The sequence below is a fragment of the Phyllobates terribilis genome, unplaced genomic scaffold (assembly GCF_046119375.1).
Source record: "Phyllobates terribilis strain yellow unplaced genomic scaffold, ASM4611937v1 Scaffold_3__8_contigs__length_932513732, whole genome shotgun sequence".
Taxonomy (NCBI): domain Eukaryota; kingdom Metazoa; phylum Chordata; class Amphibia; order Anura; family Dendrobatidae; genus Phyllobates; species Phyllobates terribilis.
Window position 1 is genome coordinate 361842890 of NW_027362763.1, and position 26918 is coordinate 361869807.

The 26918-nt window shown below is 48.4% G+C and overlaps 1 protein-coding gene across 1 annotated transcript; it reads left to right on the forward strand.

Moving 5' to 3' along the window:
* The first annotated feature begins 5641 nt into the window (after positions 1-5641).
* Positions 5642-7992, forward strand: LOC141258129 (uncharacterized). Its single transcript, XM_073673134.1, has 2 exons — positions 5642-5957; positions 6169-7992. The coding sequence occupies exons 1-2, from the start codon at positions 5765-5767 to the stop codon at positions 7221-7223; spliced, it is 1248 nt and encodes a 415-aa protein (XP_073529235.1). The 5' UTR covers positions 5642-5764; the 3' UTR covers positions 7224-7992.
* Positions 7993-26918: the final 18926 nt, after the last annotated feature.

Sequence of the window (26918 nt, forward strand, 5' to 3'; positions counted from 1 at the left end):
TACCTTCTAGCTTTTCTACCGGTAGGCCGCAGCTCTGCAGGTGACGGTTGTCTTCAGGACCTTGCGTCGCTTGCGTCCTACGTCAGAGCATTCAGCGATACTCCTTACAGGACCTGGCGCTTCCCAATTTGACATCTAGGCGTGGGGCGTGTCCGAGGCTTCGCGCTCTTTTGCAGGTACGCCCCTAATTTTCCCGCGGTTACGCTCTTCTTCTTGCCCAGCGGCCCCACAATAGCGGCAACCTTCACCACAACTTTACGTACACAGTTCAGAATAAAGGCGCACAGTACCCGGTGGCAACGGGCACAACACTTCGTCGTTGCAGCGGGCACGCGATCCTGTTCGTGACGCCTGGCCTTTAGGGATGTCGCGGTGGTTGGCTCCCGGGCCCGTACCCTGGGGTCGCTCCTTAAAAGGGGTGGATATTTATTAATTTTAAAAAGAGTTTGTGACGCCACCTGTGGCTTCTGGTGAGGATCACCAGCGCTGCGCAGTCCACTGAGGCCGGTGATAAGGCAGCTTGATGGTATAGCTCCCCACAGGTGGAGCTAGGCCTCAGGGCAGTGTATGACGTGGAATGCAGGACAGGCGAGACCCAGCCGGGTCAGAGCAACAACAGGGACAGACACGATAGTCACTTCAGTACCTTTTACTGATGGAAATTCGGGCACGTCCCGGAGCACTGTAGGGTGAAGGGTGCATGTCAGAATCCTCCCCAATGAGCGGGTTTTGGGCCTCCTGTTTCTTGCCTCTGCGTAGAAAGTTTCTGACCTGCCTGGAGCTAGGCCTAACTTTGTCTCTGTCCTGCGCTGGCTGACCTTGTGGTAGGGCCTTTCCTTGGAGTACACGCTCCTCAGCTTGCGGGGCCTATGTGTCTCCTGGCTCTGTTACGTATCAGCACTTTAGCGATCCTGGGACTTGTAGTTCTCCAGGGATTCCGGTTATGCCTTACTGGGTCATAGAGATCCCGGTAAACTTCGGACCCGGTGTCCGGTAAATTCTTGGGGTGAGCTAGTTAAGCTCCTCTGCCCCCTATGTACTAACTCTCCACTCGCCTTCGGCCTACTCGGGCCCTCACTAGGCTATACACACTAACGGCAGCTTGCCGCGCTTCACTGATCTTATGGCGCCAGCACACCTAAAGCTCACTACTCTGAGCTACAACTGAGTCTGGACTGTGCTCCACTGCAGACTGACCTCTCTCAGGCTTCTCTACTGCAGGATCTCTCTCAACAGGTTTGCTTTCTGTCGACTCCAGTCTAGACCAACTGCTGCCTGGCCCCACCTTCCCTATTTATCTATCCCTAACGGGCTCCCTCTGGTGGTCTGAGGTGGAAGGTGGAGATGTGTGAATAGTTATGGGGGCCTCTTGTGGAGGAATCCATCGATACACCCTTCTAGGATCTGTGATACCAAGCGCAGCTGGGCGTCACACATACACCCTAAGGAAGACTTGATTGGTGTGACGTAGGATGCTGATTCTTGCTTACCTTCTCATGTGGGCTGCTTGGAGACATGAGGACATCTTGTAACACCATATGGATGCCGGACTGTGCAATATCATCTATATACTGATTTGTGCAATATTATCTTGAAAAAGCCAAAGGTGATTCAAATACATCCTTGATAACAGACTATATGACACGACACTGTTTGAGCTAATCCTCTGGCATGGCATACAATTGCATTTGAATTTGGAGATCATATTGATTGAATGCTAAATCCTTTGGAGCTCTTGAATTAATCACTCCAAACGGTTTAGGGTCTTCTGTTATGCACATATACCTTTAGGCATCCTATGTATTCATGACTTTTTTTTGGTGCAATTTACTATTTATGTTTGTAGCACAGTTTGTTACTATGCGATATCACAATCTATTTGCTGTATAATGTGTGTTTACATTTTCTTATTGCTTCTGTGTCTTAGTATAATTTGTCCACACACTATTTGTGTTTCTGGTGTACTAAATTACGCCCTACCTTACTATCTTACCTTACTTTATTGCTGCTGGGTCTACTAGTATAGATGAGTAACTGCATTTATATTGGACACTTTGTGGATTTAGTGTATATATATATATTATACTAGCTGTACCCGGCCATGCGTTGCTGTGGCTCAGTGTGGTTAAATGGAAAAGAAAGAAAAGAGAAAGCGCACGTTTCTAAAATATTTAATTTCACAATGCATGTGAGGGATTGCTAGTTATGCAATTCCCTAGTACCGAGGGAATGTGACAGGAGGGGGCGCAGAGATTAAGGCAGCCGGCGGCAGAGGAGGAGGGGTGATCCGCTTGACATGTCCCGGGCCGGTACGGGCCAGATGACAGCGCCGCTCCCGCCGGTGGCGTAGTGGGATTTGCACTCGGTCGCTATCCGCCCACTGCTGTGAGACTCGGGCCCAGACGGGAGGCCGCGGCCTGTGCCGTCTGGGCCCGAGCGAGGTGCCCCAGCGAGGTAGTCATGGGCGAACTGTAGCCCCCACTCGCTATGGCACCCTACAGACAATACGTGTCCTCCCTGTGCAGTGTGGCTGTGTATGTGGTGCTCTTCACTTACTTCAAGCCATCCGATCGCGGCTGTCTCCAGGCATTTCTCTTCTGGGACCAGGGCAGCAATAAATTCAGAACTTTACTTGGGGAAGAGGAATATATACAATATTTACAGGCAGATATAATGGATAAGGCCCGACAGGCTATCATCTCTCTCACAGGCGCTGGCAACATCTTCAGCCCTGGTTCCCTCTTTAAATGAAGCATCTCTGTGACTCTATCTCCAGCCCAAGAGACTCTTCTTTAATACTGACAGTAATCTGGATCCAATCTCTCCCCCACGTCTTAGCCTGGAGTCCTATTTCTCTTCCTCTGCTTCCTGCAGACTAAAAGTGCCCCGGGTCCTCACTACCTCTGATGAGTTTCTCCGGCCGGCTAACAGGACTCGTGCTCTTGTGTAGGGAGACTTGCACACTGGGGATCCCACTGTCAGAGGGTATGGAGCTCCCGTCTACCCTAGCAGCCAATATACTCAGGCTGCCTGTAGGATTCTCTGTCCTGTCTCTTACTGGGTGACTCCTCCTGCTTTCTGGAAACTTAAGCAGGAATTTTCCTAAAGTGCCCACCCTCGGTGAGCTGTCATCACACAGCATTAACTCCTCACTGTCTGTAACCCTGCTAGCTGACTCAACCTGACATCTGCACCCAGAACAGTGGCATCTTGTGGCTGTTTACAGGTACTGCAGCCCACAAGGAATTATGCCAGGAACAAGCTCTATGTTACTCAAGGCTTGATCAGGCACTAAGTTCCCCCTCTACTCTACTAACTGTACCACTAAAGCTAACCCACTTAGCTTGGTCTACCACAGTTAGAGAGGTCCGACTTCAGGAACACTTCCTTTACCTATCTCAGTACCAAGGGAAGGCTACGCCCTTCCCCACTATTACACAGCCTCCCTCTCTCCTTTCCTCCCTCCCCTGCTTGTTGTTGTGCAGTCGGAAATAAGGTCACCTGCCGGAGAAGAAGATTCTGCAGCAACAGCGTTGCCGGAGAGCAGAGGCGGCCGCCTCTCAAGCGGAGGTGGTGGTGAGCAGCAGCGTCTTTCGGCCTCAAACAGACAGTCTCGTTATTCCCCTACCCTCCAACCCCCATGGGGGACACGAAAGAAGCAGAGCACAGGCAGCAGCAGCTGGGGCGAATGAAAGAGAAGGAAAGGGGTTTATGAATGAGATGTCATTAAGGGGGAAAGAATGCCGGGCGGCCAGGGAGAATCAGCCTGGGACTGAGCTTGTAACACCTCCCTCTTGCTGTTGCTTTTGCGTCCAACAGCTGGTATATAAAAACATAGTAGGTATATAAAAACATGCGTACAAAACTTTCCGAGATTTAAGATTTTGAACAAACGAACATTTACATTTTTATTTATATAGATAGATAGATGTGTGTATGTATATTGTGTATACTGTATGTATATGCACACATACAATACTGGTTACAATTTTGTTCAAATCTTGTTCTCTTGTTCATGCTGTAGTTTTCTTTGTTCTTATTGGAATGTGCACATTGAAGATTCAGACTGCAAGCAGCAAAACCACAAAAGAACACACAAAGGGTAAAGAAACGTGTGAAATAAACCAAATTTTTTTTTATTTAATCTGATGACAGCTTTACACAGCCTTGGCATCCTGTCAAGCAGCTAGATCAAGAAGTCACTTGGAATGGCTTTCCAACAGTCTTAAAGGTGTTTCCAGAGGCACTGAGCATTTGTTGGCTGATTTGCCTTCATTCTGTGATCAAATTCATCTCAATCGATCCAAACTGGGTTATGGTCAGGTGATTGTGGAGGCCATGTCATCTGATACAGCATCCCATCCTTCTCCTTCCTAGGCACATAGACCTTACCTAGCCTGGAGGTGTGTTTTGGGCTATTTTTCTGTTGCAACACAAACGTTAGTACTACCAAGTGCAAATCAGATGGGATGGCATGACATTGCTGAATGCTTTGTTAGCCATGCTGGGTAAGCGTGCCTTAAGCTTGTAATAAAACACCAAGCGTGTTAACAACATAGCAACTACACACATGTAGAAACTATCTGCTCACCTTTTCTGAGTCTCACAAAGATATGGTGGTTGACATAAAAAATCTCAAATTTTGACTCATCAGATCACAGTACAGATTTCTAATTATCTATTGTCAAGTCCTGTGTTGTTTGGCCCAAACACGTCTCTTCTTCTTCTTTGTGGTCCTCAATAGTAATTTCTTTGAAGCATTTTGACCATAAAGGCAAGTTTCTTGCAGTCTTCTCTTAAAAGCTGGTGTTAAGATGTGTCTGATACTTAAAGAAGTTGTCTACTACTTGGACAACTCCTCTCATACCCCACGCTTGGCCCTGATAAAATAAAAAAGCTTATACTCACCTCCTGTGTCGGTGCTGCTCCAGTCGTGTTGGCACTTGCGGTCCGGGGGCCTCTGTGTGGTGTTGTGACACGTGAGCCAAGCGCCCAATCAGTGCTGGAGTCACTGTCCCGCCTTCGTACAAATTGAACATGAAGAGGAAGTAAGAGAGCAGCTGCAGCCCGGATTTCCTCTCCATGTTCAATTTGAGATCAATTGGGATCAGGGTGGATAAAAATCAATGTTTTTTTAAAAAAAATCAAAAAAATCGGATTTTTTTTATTTAAATCGGATTTTTTTGATTTAAATCGGATTTTTTCAATAAACTGCTTTTTGAGGAAAATATTTTACCATACAAAGGTTCTTCCATCATGAGATAAAGCTGAGTTGTTTAACTCAGTAGAATAAAGGCTGTATATGTGTAACATTCACAATGCCATGCTCTTCCAGAGGTTTCTGTAGGATTAGTGGGCAGTTTCTCTCCTATATTATCACAGACGCTCGCTTTACTTACGCAGTTCTCAAAACTGAATTTGACTCCGCAGAGGTCCCAGCCTCTTCTTCACGGCAAAAATGTTACAACATGAACAGAGTTGAGAAAAAGACCTCAATCCTATTGTTCTACAAACCTATGAATACAGAATCAACCCCTTCAGTGCCAAGTCCAAGAAGTTAGACAATATGTTTCTGATTGTTTGGAGTGGAATAGATCTGCACAACACAAGAAGACTGTGAATCTAAGTGTGAGGAAGAGGAAGGGCAAGCAGACAAGAAAATGAAAGTGAAACTTTGAGCACAATACTGCAGCATAGCCACAGACAGACAAGTCTGGATCTGTTTGTGTGTACGATCTGAGGTTTATTACATTCTTTCCTTATAATGGCAGCAGGCCGTAAAAGAGACCCAGTTTGGGAATATTTTAATGAAGCTCCTTCGCCTATCGGTAAGGCAGGCATGCGTGCAAAATGCAACAAAGAGATGCAAGGCCTGGTGGCGCGAATGAGGCAACATCATGAGAAGTGCGGTGATGAAGATGACCAAAGAAACACTTCTGAACAGGCAGGATCTGTTGGTAAACATTTTTATTGAATCCTATTTCTAAAGACTGAACTGTCATGTGTGAGAAAAATTATATTTCTTATTATTACTGCATGTTACTGTCATTTGGTACAGTTATGAAGAAAAACAAATATTCCTTTTGGGGCAGGGGCAGTGATGTGTTGTGTACAATAAGCAGAAATTGTATAAACAATAAAATAACAGCATTGACTTTTTTTGTTTAGGGGAATTCATGGATTCTGGAAACTATCCACCTCCAAGATCACCATCATCCTGTTCTACAGTTTCAGAGTTATCCATCCAGGATAGTGCTTCATTAGCAGCAGCATCATCATCAGACACCCACAGCCACATATCACCATCACCCAAAAGGAAGAAAAAACCTTTACCTCCTGGAACCACCATAGATAGGTTTGTGAAAAGAACTAGCAGATTAGAAAAAGAGTTGATTGATGAAAAAATTGCCCAGTTTATTTATGCAACGAACTCTTCTTTCCGTCTGACTGAGAACCCACATTTCATTAATATGGTTCAGTCACTGAGACCAGGATACAGTCCACCCAGCAGAGCTGATGTTGCAGGGAAACTGCTGGATCAAGTGTATGACAGAGAAATGGAGCAATGTGCAACAGCTCTGGAGGGTAAAATTGTTAACCTAAGTATTGATGGGTGGAGTAATGTCCACAATGATCCTATTGTATGTGCTTGTATAACAACAGAAGAAGGTAAAGTCTTCCTTGCACAAACAACTGATACGTCAGGAAATGCACACACAGCAGAATACTTACAAGAAGTGGCAGTAAAAGCTATAACATGTGAACAAAAATTCAAATGTCTAGTACGCAGTTTGGTCACTGACAATGCTGCAAACGTATCCAAGATGAGAAGAAATTTAGAAGAGCAGGGAGGGAATACAAAGCTGCTAATAACATATGGTTGCAGTGCTCATTTGCTGCACCTCTTAGCCAAAGACTTAAGTGTTCCAAAAATAAAGGCTAATGTTGTTGAAATTGCTAAATACTTCCGTAATAATCATTTTGCTGCAGCAGCTCTGAAAAGGTTGGGTGGAACCAAGCTAACGCTCCCACAAGATGTTAGATGGAACTCTGTGGTGGACTGTTTTGAGCAGTATATCAAAAACTGGCCTATTCTGATGACACTTTGTGAAGAAAATCGAGATAAAATAGATGGCACTGTCACGGCCAAAATCCTCAACATTGGGCTTAAGAGAAATGTTGAACATATGCTGAGCTTCCTGAAACCCATCTCTCAAGCTTAAAACTAAATACAGAAAAATAGCTGTTTTATTGCGGATGCTGTTGAAATTTGGAAGGAACTGAGTGAACACTTAAAAACAGAACTACACATGGACAGAATTAAATTACAAGCAGTAAACAAACGAATGGGACAAGCACTGACTCCAGCTCATTTTTTGGCAAATATTGTCAATATCCAATATCAGGGTCAAAACCTAAGTGCTGAGGAAGAGGAGTTAGCTATGACATGGGTATCCAGCAATCATCCATCTTTAATGCCAACTATAATAAACTTCAGAGCTAAGGGGGAACCATTCAAGAAATATATGTTTGCTGAAGATATTTTAAGGAAGGTCACACCAGTAAACTGGTGGAAGTCACTTAAGCGCTTGGATTTAGAGACTGTTCAAGTAATGATTTCACTTTTAACAGCAGTAGCTTCTTCTGCAGGCGTTGAAAGAATATTCTCTTCCTTTGGACTCATTCATTCTAAATTGAGAAATCGGTTGGGACCCAATAAAGCAGGAAAGCTTGTTTTTCTTTTCCAGATTATGAATAGGAACAAAGAAGAAGATGATGATGAAGATGACGACGAGTGAGCTACAGAGGACAGCAGGGACAGTAGTATTTAAGTTTTTCATGTGTCGGCTGGGCTGACAGTCTAAGTTTCTTAAAATATATATATATTTTGTTTAGCCAAATTAGTTAACAAACATGGATGTTTGTTTAAGCAAATAACTTATGCTGTAATGTTGTTATTGTTTCAGTTGAATAAATCTATTTAAATTGTTATTAAGGTCAGGATTATTTTTCTCCTTCCTAAGTACAACAGAACAGTGATGTCCAAATATGAATGATTAACCCATTAAACTGGGGAGAAAAAAGTAATATAAAAAGTGATTCTAAAAATCTTCATCTACTTGCATGTTAAAGTAGCAAGAACTAGTTTAGGTAGAAACTTTGATTTAAATCACTGATTTAAATCAAGCCTTACTGACTAGTGATTTAAATCGTGATTTAAATTGTGATTTAAATCAGTTAGATTTAAATCAAATCCACCCTGATTGGGATCTCTGTCTGCTAATTCACACTTTCTCCAGATTCTGATGTGTCCCCCCAGCCTGAGGAAAATATCCTAATCTTTGCTGCAGCATCTTTCAGACTCCTTCCCACTCACTGCTCCCCCTGCTGCAGCTGAGATTAGGATGTTCTCCTCAGGCTGGGGGAACACATCAGAATCTGAAAAAGGTGTGAAATAGCAGGCAGAGATCCCAAGTGGAAGGGGTGTTCGGGCATGCAGAGCACAGAGCTTGAATTACACAGGACCTGAAGTTTGGCGGAGCTGGCCTCAACCCCTGATCTCTGAGTGAATGGAAGGGGATGTTATCAGGGGCTGACTTACTATAAGCCAGGAGGAAGCCACATACCCTGATCTGTGACGCAACGTCCCCATAGAGAGAAGGATCATAGCATAGCATCACAATAATTAGCATGTACTATGGTATTTAGAAACGGTGCAATGCATGTCGGCTCTATAGTTTATGAAGGTATTTCCATGTGAGGAAGAATTCCCCTTTAATGTATGCATGTAAGTGGATAATTAACTCATGCTATATGTATATTGAAAAGATTCAGAAGAATCAATTAGAATGGTATTTAAATTGCTGCAAAAATAGAATTAAGAATCATTTCTATTTTTTCCCCAAAAAAGTTTAATGAAAGCTGGATTCACGCATCCATTTGTTGTGGTATGAGTACAGGCTGTTTGAGGCTGTTGGGAGACCCTTGGTAAACCTGTATGAATGCAGTATAAGGTGCATATGATTCATATGTTTTAGATTTCCTATTTCTTTTTTGCATCTCCAATACAAGAACACATCCTGTGTAATAATTCAGGTGTTCTATACCCATATAGTGTAGATACAGTACATTTATTGCAATATACATTGTGTTTGAATCTCAATAAATGTTATATTTAATTTCATACCCTATTTATCCATGTATGATGATCTGCCGATATCATTGGTTGGAAGTTTATAAAGGTTGAGACTGGCTTACAAGGTAGGTTATCCCTTAATACATCATAGATATATGTTTAAATCTGAAGAATTGATTATAAATTATTTTGAGGTGTATCTGTGTAAGGGGCCATTCATGGCTAGGTTTACTTTGCTGACCCAAAGCATCCAGTTAGTGTACCCATGAGTGTGTGTAAACTATCTGGGGGTTTGCTGACTACCCCTATTCAGGCCACAAGTAGTTTGATGGTATGGGAACCTTGAAAATATATGAAAAATCAGGGAGACCAGAATCCAATGTAAAAAGATAAAAAAAAACCTCTTTGCAGGAATTCCTGATATAGAACTATGACAATTGATAGCAGGAAATACACTTTCAATACAATTTTTCTGTATCATACAGAGGCTTTCTTCTTATACATAACAGAAACAGCATTTCGATGGAACACTTTGATTACTCAAGTATAGGTGTGCGCCATGTGTAATAGAGTGGTACCAAGGGTTCAGGTTGTGTGTGTGATAGAGGAGTACACGGGAGTGCAGGCTGTGTGTGATAGAGGAGTACACTGAGGGTGCAGGCTGTGTGTGATAGAGGAGTACACTGAGGGTGCAGGCTGTGTGTGATAGAGGAGTACACTGAGGGTGCAGGCTGTGTGTGTGAGACAGAGGCGTACATGGTAAGTGCAGACTTTGTGTGATAAATGGGTACATGGTGTTGCATGCTATGTGTGTGTTAGAAGAGAACATTAAGTGTGCACGCAGTGGGTGTAATAGTGGTGGATGTGTAGGCTATGTGTGATAGTGGAGTACATGGGGGGTGCAGGCTGTGAGTGGCAGATGGTAGGTGAAGGCTGTGTGTAATAGATGTGTACATGGAGGGTGCTGGCTATCTGTTATAGAGGAGTACATGGTGGTGTAGACTTTGTGTGATAGAAAGGTACATGGTGGGTGCAGGCTGTGTGTGTGATAGATGAACATATGGGGTGCAGATTGTGTATGATAGGGGTACATGGGAATGCAAGGTGTGTGTGATAGAGGGGTACTTGGGGGTGCACATTGTGTGTGTGAGAGGGGAACATGGGAGTGCAAGTGATGAGTGTGTTATAGAGGTGTACATGGGGTGAAAGCTTGTCTACATGGGGGGTGCAGGCTGTGTGTGTGAAAGAGGGTTACATGGGGTTGCAAGCTGTATGTGATATAGGGGTAGGTGGAGATTATAGAGTGCCGCAGAGAAGACGAGAATGCAGAGCAAAGTAAGTAATTTATAGCTAAAGATACAACATGAGAGGTGCAGGCTGTGTATGATAGATGAGTACATGGGAGTGCAAGGTGTGTGTCATAGAGGGGTACATGGAGGTGCAAGCAGTGTGTGATAGACAGATATAGTGCTCAGCATAAATGAATAAAGTTTGAAAAGTAAGATTTAAATCAATGTCTTACTCGACACAAGAACAATTTCCACAATTTTGTCAAGATTGAGTTTCATAGAACATGTATTTAACTCATAACTAGTGTTGAGCGATACCTTCCGATATCGGGAAATATCGGATCGGATTGGATCGGACCGATACCGAAAAAGTATCGGATATCGCCGATTCCGATACCGGAAACCAATGCAAGTCAATGGGACATAAATATCGGAATTAAAATAAACCCTTTCTTTCCTTGTAGGTTATTTCTACATGAAGGAAAACAACTAAGAATAATGTAGAATGTATTGGGGGAGGTGGGGGAGACAATAAAGGCATAGAGGTTTAGCCCAGTCAAATGGAATAGCAGGAATTAATATTTTTTTATTATGTTCTGAGTTACGGAAATATTAACTATGTTAAGTATTTTTATATTTTGTCAGATATTTATGTTTCACTACTTCCATGCTCTTCACCTTCTTTTTTACTTCTCCCACACTTTCTCCTTCATCATCCTCAGCATCTTTTTCATCCACTTCTTCTTCACCTTCTTCTTCTTCACCTTCTTCGTATTATTCTTTTTTTTACATTCTTCATATTCTACTTCTTCATCTTCTTCATATTCTTCTTCTTCATCATATTCTTATTTGTGACAGGCATTCCTGTAGTTGTTATCTATAAAAGGTTGGACATTACACCTTTCGTTCTGCCCGTCACAAAAGATTTACAACAGGATTTGTCCGCGTTCAGTTTGGCCTGCAGCAGCAGGTCTTTTCCAGGGGCACCACGAGGAGGAACGGACTCACCCCCATACACTGCTTAGTCATCTTCTGCTTATAATTTAGATATTATCTTTTGCTCTGATTTTTAGTCTTATGCTTAATGTTCTTCCGCTTTTTGTTCTGCAGCTTCTTGTATTTCTGCTTCTTGGTTTTCTGTCTCTTGTTTTTCTGTATCTTGGTGCTTGTCTTCTCTTCTTTGTCTTCTTGGTCAACTTCTTCAGGGTCATCTTCTTGGTCTTCTTCGGGGTGGTCTTCAGGGTCGTCGTCTTCGGGGGTCCTCGTCTTCGGGGTCCTCGTCTTCTTCGGGTTGGTCTTCTGGGTCCTCGTCTTCGGGGTCCTCGTCTTCTTCGGGGTGGTCTTCAGGGTCCTCGTCTTCTTCGGGGTGGTCTTCAGGGTCCTCGTCTTCTTCGGGGTGGTCTTCAGGGTCCTCGTCTTCAGGGTCATTGTCTTCGGGGTCCTCGTCTTCTTAGGGTTGGTATTCAGGGTCCTCGTCTTCAGGGTCCTCGTCAGGGAGATCCAGAGTGATTACCAAGAACCATTTCAAAAAGCTTGAACTTGGAAATGTAGCAGAATGTACAAGAAAGCTGAGGAACTACCGAGGACCAGCTGACGGTACTGGAACCCGGATGGATAGCAGAAGGTACAAGAGCCAATGGAACTACCGAGGACCAGCTGATGTTACTGGAACTCGGTTACTAAGCAGGAGGTACCTGTGCCAGAAAGCACTACCAAGGACCAGCAGACGTTGGTGGAACTTGGATACCGAGAAGGAGGCACCTAATCCAAAGGCACTGCCGAGAACCAGCTGACGGTACTGGAACCCGGATGGGTAGCAGAAGGTACAAGAGCCAATGGAACTACCGAGGACCAGCTGATGTTACTGGAACCCGGATGGGTAGCAGAAGGTACAAGAGCCAATGGAACTACCGAGGACCAGCTGATGTTACTGGAACTCGGTTACTAAGCAGGAGGTACCTGTGCCAGAAAGCACTACCAAGGACCAGCAGACGTTGGTGGAACTTGGATACCGAGAAGGAGGCACCTAATCCAAAGGCACTGCCGAGAACCAGCTGACGGTACTGGAACCCGGATGGGTAGCAGAAGGTACCCATGTAAAAAAAAAGTTCAAGGCCGCGAGCCGGCCGCAGTTACCAAAACCCACAGTCCTACAGAGGGTGCTTGTCCTATTGGCACTATGGAACCAGCCTTCATTGCCAGATCCCGCAGCCCACATAGGAGTCACCTAAACTGCAGGCACCATAGAGTCGGCTAACCCGACCGCAACACGACAGGACAACGCATTGGAGGCAAAGTGACGTTGACACTACCCGGAAACAGCTGGCGTGCTGGAACCAGGCTGGGCAGGAGGGAGTACCCGTGCCAAAGACACTGCCGAGAACCAGCTGACAGTACTGGAACCCGGATGGGTAGCAGAAGATACAAGAGCAAATGGAACTACCGAGGACCAGCTGACGGTACTGGAACCCGGATGGGTAGCAGAAGGTACAAGAGCCAATGGAACTACCGAGGACCAGCTGATGTTACTGGAACTCGGTTACTAAGCAGGAGGTACCTGTGCCAGAAAGCACTACCAAGGACCAGCAGACGTTGGTGGAACTTGGATACCGAGAAGGAGGCACCTAATCCAAAGGCACTGCCGAGAACCAGCTGACGGTACTGGAACCCGGATGGGTAGCAGAAGGTACCCATGTAAAAAAAAAGTTCAAGGCCGCGAGCCGGCCGCAGTTACCAAAACCCACAGTCCTACAGAGGGTGCTTGTCCTATTGGCACTATGGAACCAGCCTTCATTGCCAGATCCCGCAGCCCACATAGGAGTCACCTAAACTGCAGGCACCATAGAGTCGGCTAACCCGACCGCAACACGACAGGACAACGCATTGGAGGCAAAGTGACGTTGACACTACCCGGAAACAGCTGGCGTGCTGGAACCAGGCTGGGCAGGAGGGAGTACCCGTGCCAAAGACACTGCCGAGAACCAGCTGACGGTACTGGAACCCGGATGGGTAGCAGAAGATACAAGAGCAAATGGAACTACCGAGGACCAGCTGACGGTACTGGAACCCGGATGGGTAGCAGAAGGTACAAGAGCCAATGGAACTACCGAGGACCAGCTGATGTTACTGGAACTCGGTTACTAAGCAGGAGGTACCTGTGCCAGAAAGCACTACCAAGGACCAGCAGACGTTGGTGGAACTTGGATACCGAGAAGGAGGCACCTAATCCAAAGGCACTGCCGAGAACCAGCTGACGGTACTGGAACCCGGATGGGTAGCAGAAGGTACCCATGTAAAAAAAAAGTTCAAGGCCGCGAGCCGGCCGCAGTTACCAAAACCCACAGTCCTACAGAGGGTGCTTGTCCTATTGGCACTATGGAACCAGCCTTCATTGCCAGATCCCGCAGCCCACATAGGAGTCACCTAAACTGCAGGCACCATAGAGTCGGCTAACCCGACCGCAACACGACAGGACAACGCATTGGAGGCAAAGTGACGTTGACACTACCCGGAAACAGCTGGCGTGCTGGAACCAGGCTGGGCAGGAGGGAGTACCCGTGCCAAAGACACTGCCGAGAACCAGCTGACGGTACTGGAACCCGGATGGGTAGCAGAAGATACAAGAGCAAATGGAACTACCGAGGACCAGCTGACGGTACTGGAACCCGGATGGGTAGCAGAAGGTACAAGAGCCAATGGAACTACCGAGGACCAGCTGATGTTACTGGAACTCGGTTACTAAGCAGGAGGTACCTGTGCCAGAAAGCACTACCAAGGACCAGCAGACGTTGGTGGAACTTGGATACCGAGAAGGAGGCACCTAATCCAAAGGCACTGCCGAGAACCAGCTGACGGTACTGGAACCCGGATGGGTAGCAGAAGATACAAGAGCAAATGGAACTACCGAGGACCAGCTGACGGTACTGGAACCCGGATGGGTAGCAGAAGGTACAAGAGCCAATGGAACTACCGAGGACCAGCTGATGTTACTGGAACTCGGTTACTAAGCAGGAGGTACCTGTGCCAGAAAGCACTACCAAGGACCAGCAGACGTTGGTGGAACTTGGATACCGAGAAGGAGGCACCTAATCCAAAGGCACTGCCGAGAACCAGCTGACGGTACTGGAACCCGGATGGGTAGCAGAAGATACAAGAGCAAATGGAACTACCGAGGACCAGCTGACGGTACTGGAACCCGGATGGGTAGCAGAAGATACAAGAGCAAATGGAACTACCGAGGACCAGCTGACGGTACTGGAACCCGGATGGGTAGCAGAAGGTACAAGAGCCAATGGAACTACCGAGGACCAGCTGATGTTACTGGAACTCGGTTACTAAGCAGGAGGTACCTGTGCCAGAAAGCACTACCAAGGACCAGCAGACGTTGGTGGAACTTGGATACCGAGAAGGAGGCACCTAATCCAAAGGCACTGCCGAGAACCAGCTGACGGTACTGGAACCCGGATGGGTAGCAGAAGGTACCCATGTAAAAAAAAAGTTCAAGGCCGCGAGCCGGCCGCAGTTACCAAAACCCACAGTCCTACAGAGGGTGCTTGTCCTATTGGCACTATGGAACCAGCCTTCATTGCCAGATCCCGCAGCCCACATAGGAGTCACCTAAACTGCAGGCACCATAGAGTCGGCTAACCCGACCGCAACACGACAGGACAACGCATTGGAGGCAAAGTGACGTTGACACTACCCGGAAACAGCTGGCGTGCTGGAACCAGGCTGGGCAGGAGGGAGTACCCGTGCCAAAGACACTGCCGAGAACCAGCTGACGGTACTGGAACCCGGATGGGTAGCAGAAGGTACAAGAGCCAATGGAACTGCCGAGAACCAGCTGGCGGTGCTGGAGCCCAGGGTAAATACTAAAAACAGAAGAGCCAGAGGTGTATTTGGAGGAGGTTTTAAATCCGTACTACAGTGGATGTGGACAAAGCAGGAGAATTTGCCGGACACACAGCTGGGGATCAGCTGACGTTACTGAATCCCAATAACACTGGAGCAAGCGTTGACTGTGCAGACGGCACTTCTGAGCAGCAACTAGCGGTATTGGAGCCCAGGGTAAATACTAAAAACGGAGGAGCCAGAGGTGTAATTGGAGCAAGTTTTAAATAAGTAGCACAGTGAATATGGACAGAGCAGGAGAAATTGCCGTGAACACAGCAGGGGAACAGCTGACGTTACCGAACCCCAATAACACCGCAGCAAGTGTTGACTGTGCAGACGGCACTTCCGAGCGCCAACTGGCGGTGCTGGAGCCCAGGGATAAGAATGAAAACAGAGGAGCCAGAGGTGTAATTCGAGCAACTTTAAAATGTGTAGTACAGTGGATGTGGACAAAGCAGGAGAAATTGCCGTCCGCACAGCAGGAGAACAGCTGACGTTACTGAACCCCAATAACACGGCAGCAAGTGTTGACTGTGCAGACAGCACTTCCGAGCGCCAACTGGCGGTGTTGGAGCCCAGGGTAAATACTAAAAACGGAGGAGCCAGAGGTGTAATTGGAGCAAGTTTTAAATAAGTAGCACAGTGAATATGGACAGAGCAGGAGAAATTGCCGTGAACACAGCAGGGGAACAGCTGACGTTACCGAACCCCAATAACACCGCAGCAAGTGTTGACTGTGCAGACGGCACTTCCGAGCGCCAACTGGCGGTGCTGGAGCCCAGGGATAAGAATGAAAACAGAGGAGCCAGAGGTGTAATTGGAGCAACTTTAAAATCTGTAGTAGTGAGAATGTGGACAGAGCAGGAGAAATTGCCGTCCGCACAGCAGGGGAACAGCTGACGTTACTGAACCCCAATAACATGGTAGCAAGTGTTGACTGTGCAGACAGCACTTCCGAGCGCCAACTGGCGGTGCTGGAGCCCAGGGATAAGAATGAAAACAGAGGAGCCAGAGGTGTAATTCGAGCAACTTTAAAATCTGTAGTAGTGAGAATGTGGACAGAGCAGGAGAAATTGCCGTCCGCACAGCAGGGGAACAGCTGACGTTACTGAACCCCAATAACACGGCAGCAAGTGTTGACTGTGCAGACGGCACTTCCGAGCGCCAACTGGCGGTGCTGGAGCCCAGGGATAAGAATGAAAACAGAGGAGCCAGAGGTGTAATTGGAGCAACTTTAAAATCTGTAGTAGTGAGAATGTGGACAGAGCAGGAGAAATTGCCGTCCGCACAGCAGGGGAACAGCTGACGTTACTGAACCCCAATAACATGGTAGCAAGTGTTGACTGTGCAGACAGCACTTCCGAGCGCCAACTGGCGGTGCTGGAGCCCAGGGATAAGAATGAAAACAGAGGAGCCAGAGGTGTAATTGGAGCAACTTTAAAATCTGTAGTAGTGAGAATGTGGACAGAGCAGGAGAAATTGCCGTCCGCACAGCAGGGGAACAGCTGACGTTACTGAACCCCAATAACACGGCAGCAAGTGTTGACTGTGCAGACGGCACTTCCGAGCGCCAACTGGCGGTGCTGGAGCCCAGGGATAAGAATGAAAACAGAGGAGCCAGAGGTGTAATTGGAGCAACTTTAAAATCTGTAGTAGTGAGAATGTGGACAGAGCAGGAGAAATTGCCGTCCGCACAGCAGGGGAACAGCTGACGTTACTGAACCCCAATAACATGGTAGCAAGTGTTGACTGTGCAGACAGCACTTCCGAGCGCCAACTGGCGGTGCTGGAGCCCAGGGATAAGAATGAAAACAGAGGAGCCAGAGGTGTAATTGGAGCAACTTTAAAATCTGTAGTAGTGAGAATGTGGACAGAGCAGGAGAAATTGCCGTCCGCACAGCAGGGGAACAGCTGACGTTACTGAACCCCAATAACACGGCAGCAAGTGTTGACTGTGCAGACAGCACTTCCGAGCGCCAACTGGCGGTGTTGGAGCCCAGGGTAAATACTAAAAACGGAGGAGCCAGAGGTGTAATTGGAGCAAGTTTTAAATAAGTAGCACAGTGAATATGGACAGAGCAGGAGAAATTGCCGTGAACACAGCAGGGGAACAGCTGACGTTACTGAACCCCAATAACATGGTAGCAAGTGTTGACTGTGCAGACGGCACTTCCGAGCGCCAACTGGCGGTGCTGGAGCCCAGGGATAAGAATGAAAACAGAGGAGCCAGAGGTGTAATTCGAGCAACTTTAAAATGTGTAGTACAGTGGATGTGGACAAAGCAGGAGAAATTGCCGTCCGCACAGCAGGAGAACAGCTGACGTTACTGAACCCCAATAACACGGCAGCAAGTGTTGACTGTGCAGACGGCACTTCCGAGCGCCAACTGGCGGTGCTGGAGCCCAGGGATAAGAATGAAAACAGAGGAGCCAGAGGTGTAATTCGAGCAACTTTAAAATGTGTAGTACAGTGGATGTGGACAAAGCAGGAGAAATTGCCGTCCGCACAGCAGGAGAACAGCTGACGTTACTGAACCCCAATAACACGGCAGCAAGTGTTGACTGTGCAGACAGCACTTCCGAGCGCCAACTGGCGGTGTTGGAGCCCAGGGTAAATACTAAAAACGGAGGAGCCAGAGGTGTAATTGGAGCAAGTTTTAAATAAGTAGCACAGTGAATATGGACAGAGCAGGAGAAATTGCCGTGAACACAGCAGGGGAACAGCTGACGTTACCGAACCCCAATAACACCGCAGCAAGTGTTGACTGTGCAGACGGCACTTCCGAGCGCCAACTGGCGGTGCTGGAGCCCAGGGATAAGAATGAAAACAGAGGAGCCAGAGGTGTAATTGGAGCAACTTTAAAATCTGTAGTAGTGAGAATGTGGACAGAGCAGGAGAAATTGCCGTCCGCACAGCAGGGGAACAGCTGACGTTACTGAACCCCAATAACATGGTAGCAAGTGTTGACTGTGCAGACAGCACTTCCGAGCGCCAACTGGCGGTGCTGGAGCCCAGGGATAAGAATGAAAACAGAGGAGCCAGAGGAGTAATTGGAGCAACTTTAAAATGTGTAGTACAGTGGATGTGGACAAATCAGGAGAAATTGCCGTCCGCACAGCAGGAGAACAGCTGACGTTACTGAACCCCAATAACACGGCAGCAAGTGTTGACTGTGCAGACGGCACTTCCGAGCGCCAACTGGCGGTGTTGGAGCTCAGGGATTACAGTTCAGGTGGTAGAAACATGAACAGAACAGGAGACCTGGATACTGTTGCCAACCAATTATTTATTCTGGAAGAGGACTGGCAAATTCATGAGAGATCCAGGCCTTGTTCATTTTGAGAAAAGTAAGCCGGTCAACGTTATCGGAGGATAGTCGCATGCGACGGTCTGTTAGTACACCACCTGCGGCACTAAAGACGCGTTCCGATAATACACTAGCAGCAGGGCAAGCTAGCACCTCCAGTGCATACTGACTAAGCTCTGGCCATGTATCCAGCTTACAGACCCAAAACTTGAAGGGAGAAGAGCCGTCTGGGAGTACACTAAGAGGGCAAGACATGTAGTCTGTCACCATCTGACGGAAACGTTGCCTCCTGCTGACTGGAGCTGTCTGTGATGGTGTAGACATTTGTGGCGGCGGGGACACAAAACTTTGCCACATTTCGGCCATACTGGTCTTGCCTTGTGCTGAGGCGCTGCTTCTGCTCCCTCTTTGTGCAGAGCTTCCTCCACTGCCTCGACGCACTGAGCTGCTTTGTAAAGCACTAGCAGCACTGCTCTCGGTTGGAATGGAGAACATGATGGAATGCACCAGTGCGTCTTGGTACTCCCGCATTTTACGCTCCCGGTTCAATGGTGTTATGAGGCTTTGTAAGTTGTCCCGGTAGCGAGGATCTAGGAGGGTGGACACCCAATAATCAGCCGTGTTGAGAATGTGGGCGATGCGGCGGTCGTTTCTGAGGCACTGCAGCATGAAATCAACCATGTGCTGCAGACTGCCAACTGGCCAAGAAACGCTGTCCCCTGCTTGAGGCGTGATCTCTGCCTGCTCTGCATCACCCCACCCTCGCTCTAGATACTGACTACTAGAGCATTGTGTACCTCCCTCCTCTGGACAGATGTCTTCCTCATCCATTGACTCCTCCTCATCCTCCTCACAAAGTGTCCCCTGCCTAGGCCTTTGTGAGGAACCACGTTGCGCAGACTGTAGAGAAGCAGATGGCATTTGTGACTCCTCATCCTCCACCTCTTCCAAAACCTCGTCCCTTAGTGCTTGCAGTGTTTTTTCAAGCAGGCAGATAAGGGGGATAGTCATGCTGACTAGTGCATCATCTGCACTCGCCATCCGCGTGGAATAATCGAAGGCACGCAAAACGTGGCAAATGTCCTTCATAGAGGCCCACTCAGTGGTGGTGAAGTGTGAACGGCGCGCACTGCGACTTGTTTGCGCCTGCTGCAGCTGGTACTCCATTACTGCTGCCTGCTGCTCACACAACCTCTCCAACATATGTAACGTTGAATTCCACCTGGTGGGTAGGTCACATATGATGCGATGTTCCGGAAGACATAATCGGCGCTGCAGAGCTGCAATGCGTGATCTTGCATTGCTGGAACGCCGCAAGTGAGCGCACTCTATGCGGACCTTGTGAAGCAGTGCATCAAGATCCGGATAGTCCCTCAAAAAACTCTGCACGACCAAGTTGAGCACATGTGCCAGACATGGGATGTGAGTGAGGTTGCCTAGGCCCAGAGCTGCCACCAGATTTCGGCCATTGTCACACACTACCATGCCTGGCTGGAGATTCGCTGGCACAAACCACACGTCACTCTGCTGCTTGATGGCATTCCAGAGCTCCTGCGCTGTGTGGCTTCGATTCCCCAAAGAAATTAATTTTAATACGGCCTGTTGACGTTTGGCCACGGCTGTGCTCATATCGGTCATCATAACAGGTAACCGTTCACGGGTCGATGTGGAGGTAGACCGTGACGGCTCCTGCAGCGCTGATTCAGAGGAACTGGAGTATGAGGAGGAGTCAATGTGTACAGACTGGATTCCTGCAATCCTTGGAGTTGGCAGAACACGTACAGCGCCACTCTCAAGATCTGTACCCGGCTCCACAACATTTACCCAATGGGCAGTGAGGGAAAGGTATCGTCCCTGTCCATGCTTACTGGTCCACGCATCAGTGGTCAGGTGGACCTTGCTACTGACGGCGTTTTGTAGCGCATGTTTAATTTTTCCCTCCACATGATGTTGCAGGGCAGGGACGGCTTGCCTGCTGAAATAAAAGCGGCTGGGCACGTTGTATTGTGGGACTGCCAATGCCATAAAGTTACGGAATGTGTCAGTCTCCACCAGCCTGAATGATAGCATTTCAAGGGCCAGTAGTTTAGCAATGCCAGCATTCAGAGCCTGTGCTCGGGGGTGGTTTGCCGAGTATGGGCGCCTTTTCTCCCATGCCTGTGCTAACGATGGCTGTAGACTGGCCTGGGAGTGTGAGGATGACTGGGAAAGTGGTGCTGTGGGTGGAATTACACTGTGTCTCTGTACAACAGTGCCAGAGATTCTTCCATGGCGATCCTGTGAGGAAGCCGAACCAGCTGTGTGTGAGCTGGAGGAAGAGGCTACAACACGAGCTGAAGAGGTGGTAGGTGGCGCTGTAGGTTGGCCTAGGTCTTCAGTGTGTTTGTGTAACTCCACCACGTGCTTGGTCCGCACATGTTTCCACATATTTGTGGTATTGAGGTTGCTGACACTTTTCCCTCTTTTCACCTTCTGATTACACAGCTTGCATTTGACAAAGCAAATGTCATCTGCAACTGTGTCAAAAAAGGACCAGGCACTGCAAGTCTTGGGAGCGCCCGCTTTGGATTTTGGAAGAGCCATGCTCCTAATGGGTGCCGAAGTGGAGGCTACAGGCAACCAAGTCTGCCCCCTCCCTCTCCCTCCTTTTTGGGCCGTTCGGGGAATCTCTTCCTCAGAGCTGCTCCCACCACCTTCCTGTCCCTCACGCCATGATGGGTCAAGGACCTCATCATCTACACCACCCTCTTCAAACAACTGCTTCTCCTGGGTAGTCTCGACAGCACAGTACGCACCAGAAAGTGGCACCTGAGTCTCATCATCAGATGCGTACTGAGGTGTGCTGCTGACCATAGGCACTGGCCCACCCGCCTCTTCAGATTCAGAGAGACAAAACGGTTGCGCATCACTGCATACTACCTCTTCTTCAAATTCTCGAATTCTGCTTGGCTGGCCCCCTCTTTCCAAGCCAAGAGATTCAGAGAACAGAAGTAGAGATGGCTCCTGTCCAGGGCTCTCTGACTGCCTGGGCAATTTGGCAGGTGGTGAAGAGACAGATGGGTGCTCTTCAGTGCTCAGGACCTGAGAGGATCTGGAACTAATTGAAGTCGATGCGTTAGCTGCCATCCATCCGACAACGGCTTCAATTTGGTCCTCGCGCAGCAGTGGGGTACGGCTAGCTCCTACAAAGCTGCGCATAAAGGACTGTTCCCTGGTAAAACTGGGGGATGCTGAGTCACTGGTGCCCGCAGCAGGCACAGAATCCCCACGTCCTCTCCCTGCAGGCACAGAATCCTCACGTCCTCTCCCTGCAGAAACTCCACGCCCACGCCCACGACCACGACCACATGCCTTACTCCCTGCCTTCTTCATCTTGGTAGACTGATAAAGATAGGCAGAAAAGTACTAAGGGCTTAGTGTGCTTATTCCTGAACAGCTGCTAACTAGTGTTGAGCGATACCTTCCGATATCGGGAAATATCGGATCGGATTGGATCGGACCGATACCGAAAAAGTATCGGATATCGCCGATTCCGATACCGGAAACCAATGCAAGTCAATGGGACATAAATATCGGAATTAAAATAAACCCTTTCTTTCCTTGTAGGTTATTTCTACATGAAGGAAAACAACTAAGAATAATGTAGAATGTATTGGGGGAGGTGGGGGAGACAATAAAGGCATAGAGGTTTAGCCCAGTCAAATGGAATAGCAGGAATTAATATTTTTTTATTATGTTCTGAGTTACGGAAATATTAACTATGTTAAGTATTTTTATATTTTGTCAGATATTTATGTTTCACTACTTCCATGCTCTTCACCTTCTTTTTTACTTCTCCCACACTTTCTCCTTCATCATCCTCAGCATCTTTTTCATCCACTTCTTCTTCACCTTCTTCTTCTTCACCTTCTTCGTATTATTCTTTTTTTTACATTCTTCATATTCTACTTCTTCATCTTCTTCATATTCTTCTTCTTCATCATATTCTTATTTGTGACAGGCATTCCTGTAGTTGTTATCTATAAAAGGTTGGACATTACACCTTTCGTTCTGCCCGTCACAAAAGATTTACAACAGGATTTGTCCGCGTTCAGTTTGGCCTGCAGCAGCAGGTCTTTTCCAGGGGCACCACGAGGAGGAACGGACTCACCCCCATACACTGCTTAGTCATCTTCTGCTTATAATTTAGATATTATCTTTTGCTCTGATTTTTAGTCTTATGCTTAATGTTCTTCCGCTTTTTGTTCTGCAGCTTCTTGTATTTCTGCTTCTTGGTTTTCTGTCTCTTGTTTTTCTGTATCTTGGTGCTTGTCTTCTCTTCTTTGTCTTCTTGGTCAACTTCTTCAGGGTCATCTTCTTGGTCTTCTTCGGGGTGGTCTTCAGGGTCGTCGTCTTCGGGGGTCCTCGTCTTCGGGGTCCTCGTCTTCTTCGGGTTGGTCTTCTGGGTCCTCGTCTTTGGGGTCCTCGTCTTCTTCGGGGTGGTCTTCAGGGTCCTCGTCTTCTTCGGGGTGGTCTTCAGGGTCCTCGTCTTCTTCGGGGTGGTCTTCAGGGTCCTCGTCTTCAGGGTCATTGTCTTCGGGGTCCTCGTCTTCTTAGGGTTGGTCTTCAGGGTCCTCGTCTTCAGGGTCCTCGTCAGGGAGATCCAGAGTGATTACCAAGAACCATTTCAAAAAGCTTGAACTTGGAAATGTAGCAGAAGGTACAAGAAAGCTGAGGAACTACCGAGGACCAGCTGACGGTACTGGAACCCGGATGGATAGCAGAAGGTACAAGAGCCAATGGAACTACCGAGGACCAGCTGATGTTACTGGAACTCGATTACTAAGCAGGAGGTACCTGTGCCAGAAAGCACTACCAAGGACCAGCAGACGTTGGTGGAACTTGGATACCGAGAAGGAGGCACCTAATCCAAAGGCACTGCCGAGAACCAGCTGACGGTACTGGAACCCGGATGGGTAGCAGAAGGTACAAGAGCCAATGGAACTACCGAGGACCAGCTGATGTTACTGGAACCCGGATGGGTAGCAGAAGGTACAAGAGCCAATGGAACTACCGAGGACCAGCTGATGTTACTGGAACTCGGTTACTAAGCAGGAGGTACCTGTGCCAGAAAGCACTACCAAGGACCAGCAGACGTTGGTGGAACTTGGATACCGAGAAGGAGGCACCTAATCCAAAGGCACTGCCGAGAACCAGCTGACGGTACTGGAACCCGGATGGGTAGCAGAAGATACAAGAGCAAATGGAACTACCGAGGACCAGCTGACGGTACTGGAACCCGGATGGGTAGCAGAAGATACAAGAGCAAATGGAACTACCGAGGACCAGCTGACGGTACTGGAACCCGGATGGGTAGCAGAAGGTACAAGAGCCAATGGAACTACCGAGGACCAGCTGATGTTACTGGAACTCGGTTACTAAGCAGGAGGTACCTGTGCCAGAAAGCACTACCAAGGACCAGCAGACGTTGGTGGAACTTGGATACCGAGAAGGAGGCACCTAATCCAAAGGCACTGCCGAGAACCAGCTGACGGTACTGGAACCCGGATGGGTAGCAGAAGATACAAGAGCAAATGGAACTACGGAGGACCAGCTGACGGTACTGGAACCCGGATGGGTAGCAGAAGATACAAGAGCAAATGGAACTACCGAGGACCAGCTGACGGTACTGGAACCCGGATGGGTAGCAGAAGGTACAAGAGCCAATGGAACTACCGAGGACCAGCTGATGTTACTGGAACTCGGTTACTAAGCAGGAGGTACCTGTGCCAGAAAGCACTACCAAGGACCAGCAGACGTTGGTGGAACTTGGATACCGAGAAGGAGGCACCTAATCCAAAGGCACTGCCGAGAACCAGCTGACGGTACTGGAACCCGGATGGGTAGCAGAAGGTACCCATGTAAAAAAAAAGTTCAAGGCCGCGAGCCGGCCGCAGTTACCAAAACCCACAGTCCTACAGAGGGTGCTTGTCCTATTGGCACTATGGAACCAGCCTTCATTGCCAGATCCCGCAGCCCACATAGGAGTCACCTAAACTGCAGGCACCATAGAGTCGGCTAACCCGACCGCAACACGACAGGACAACGCATTGGAGGCAAAGTGACGTTGACACTACCCGGAAACAGCTGGCGTGCTGGAACCAGGCTGGGCAGGAGGGAGTACCCGTGCCAAAGACACTGCCGAGAACCAGCTGACGGTACTGGAACCCGGATGGGTAGCAGAAGATACAAGAGCAAATGGAACTACCGAGGACCAGCTGACGGTACTGGAACCCGGATGGGTAGCAGAAGGTACAAGAGCCAATGGAACTACCGAGGACCAGCTGATGTTACTGGAACTCGGTTACTAAGCAGGAGGTACCTGTGCCAGAAAGCACTACCAAGGACCAGCAGACGTTGGTGGAACTTGGATACCGAGAAGGAGGCACCTAATCCAAAGGCACTGCCGAGAACCAGCTGACGGTACTGGAACCCGGATGGGTAGCAGAAGGTACCCATGTAAAAAAAAAGTTCAAGGCCGCGAGCCGGCCGCAGTTACCAAAACCCACAGTCCTACAGAGGGTGCTTGTCCTATTGGCACTATGGAACCAGCCTTCATTGCCAGATCCCGCAGCCCACATAGGAGTCACCTAAACTGCAGGCACCATAGAGTCGGCTAACCCGACCGCAACACGACAGGACAACGCATTGGAGGCAAAGTGACGTTGACACTACCCGGAAACAGCTGGCGTGCTGGAACCAGGCTGGGCAGGAGGGAGTACCCGTGCCAAAGACACTGCCGAGAACCAGCTGACGGTACTGGAACCCGGATGGGTAGCAGAAGATACAAGAGCAAATGGAACTACCGAGGACCAGCTGACGGTACTGGAACCCGGATGGGTAGCAGAAGGTACAAGAGCCAATGGAACTACCGAGGACCAGCTGATGTTACTGGAACTCGGTTACTAAGCAGGAGGTACCTGTGCCAGAAAGCACTACCAAGGACCAGCAGACGTTGGTGGAACTTGGATACCGAGAAGGAGGCACCTAATCCAAAGGCACTGCCGAGAACCAGCTGACGGTACTGGAACCCGGATGGGTAGCAGAAGGTACCCATGTAAATAAAAAGTTCAAGGCCGCGAGCCGGCCGCAGTTACCAAAACCCACAGTCCTACAGAGGGTGCTTGTCCTATTGGCACTATGGAACCAGCCTTCATTGCCAGATCCCGCAGCCCACATAGGAGTCACCTAAACTGCAGGCACCATAGAGTCGGCTAACCCGACCGCAACACGACAGGACAACGCATTGGAGGCAAAGTGACGTTGACACTACCCGGAAACAGCTGGCGTGCTGGAACCAGGCTGGGCAGGAGGGAGTACCCGTGCCAAAGACACTGCCGAGAACCAGCTGACGGTACTGGAACCCGGATGGGTAGCAGAAGATACAAGAGCAAATGGAACTACCGAGGACCAGCTGACGGTACTGGAACCCGGATGGGTAGCAGAAGGTACAAGAGCCAATGGAACTACCGAGGACCAGCTGATGTTACTGGAACTCGGTTACTAAGCAGGAGGTACCTGTGCCAGAAAGCACTACCAAGGACCAGCAGACGTTGGTGGAACTTGGATACCGAGAAGGAGGCACCTAATCCAAAGGCACTGCCGAGAACCAGCTGACGGTACTGGAACCCGGATGGGTAGCAGAAGATACAAGAGCAAATGGAACTACCGAGGACCAGCTGACGGTACTGGAACCCGGATGGGTAGCAGAAGATACAAGAGCAAATGGAACTACCGAGGACCAGCTGACGGTACTGGAACCCGGATGGGTAGCAGAAGGTACAAGAGCCAATGGAACTACCGAGGACCAGCTGATGTTACTGGAACTCGGTTACTAAGCAGGAGGTACCTGTGCCAGAAAGCACTACCAAGGACCAGCAGACGTTGGTGGAACTTGGATACCGAGAAGGAGGCACCTAATCCAAAGGCACTGCCGAGAACCAGCTGACGGTACTGGAACCCGGATGGGTAGCAGAAGATACAAGAGCAAATGGAACTACCGAGGACCAGCTGACGGTACTGGAACCCGGATGGGTAGCAGAAGGTACAAGAGCCAATGGAACTACCGAGGACCAGCTGATGTTACTGGAACTCGGTTACTAAGCAGGAGGTACCTGTGCCAGAAAGCACTACCAAGGACCAGCAGACGTTGGTGGAACTTGGATACCGAGAAGGAGGCACCTAATCCAAAGGCACTGCCGAGAACCAGCTGACGGTACTGGAACCCGGATGGGTAGCAGAAGATACAAGAGCA

What these genes read in the sequence shown, in the direction of transcription:
- LOC141258129 (XM_073673134.1), top strand. Translation starts at nt 5,765, where the DNA reads ATGGCAGCAGGCCGTAAAAGAGACCCAGTTTGGGAATATTTTAATGAA. An exon ending in TGAACAGGCAGGATCTGTTG is followed by an intron (nt 5,958 to 6,168) that starts GTAAACATTTTT and finishes TTTTTTGTTTAG; the next exon opens with GGGAATTCATGGATTCTGGA.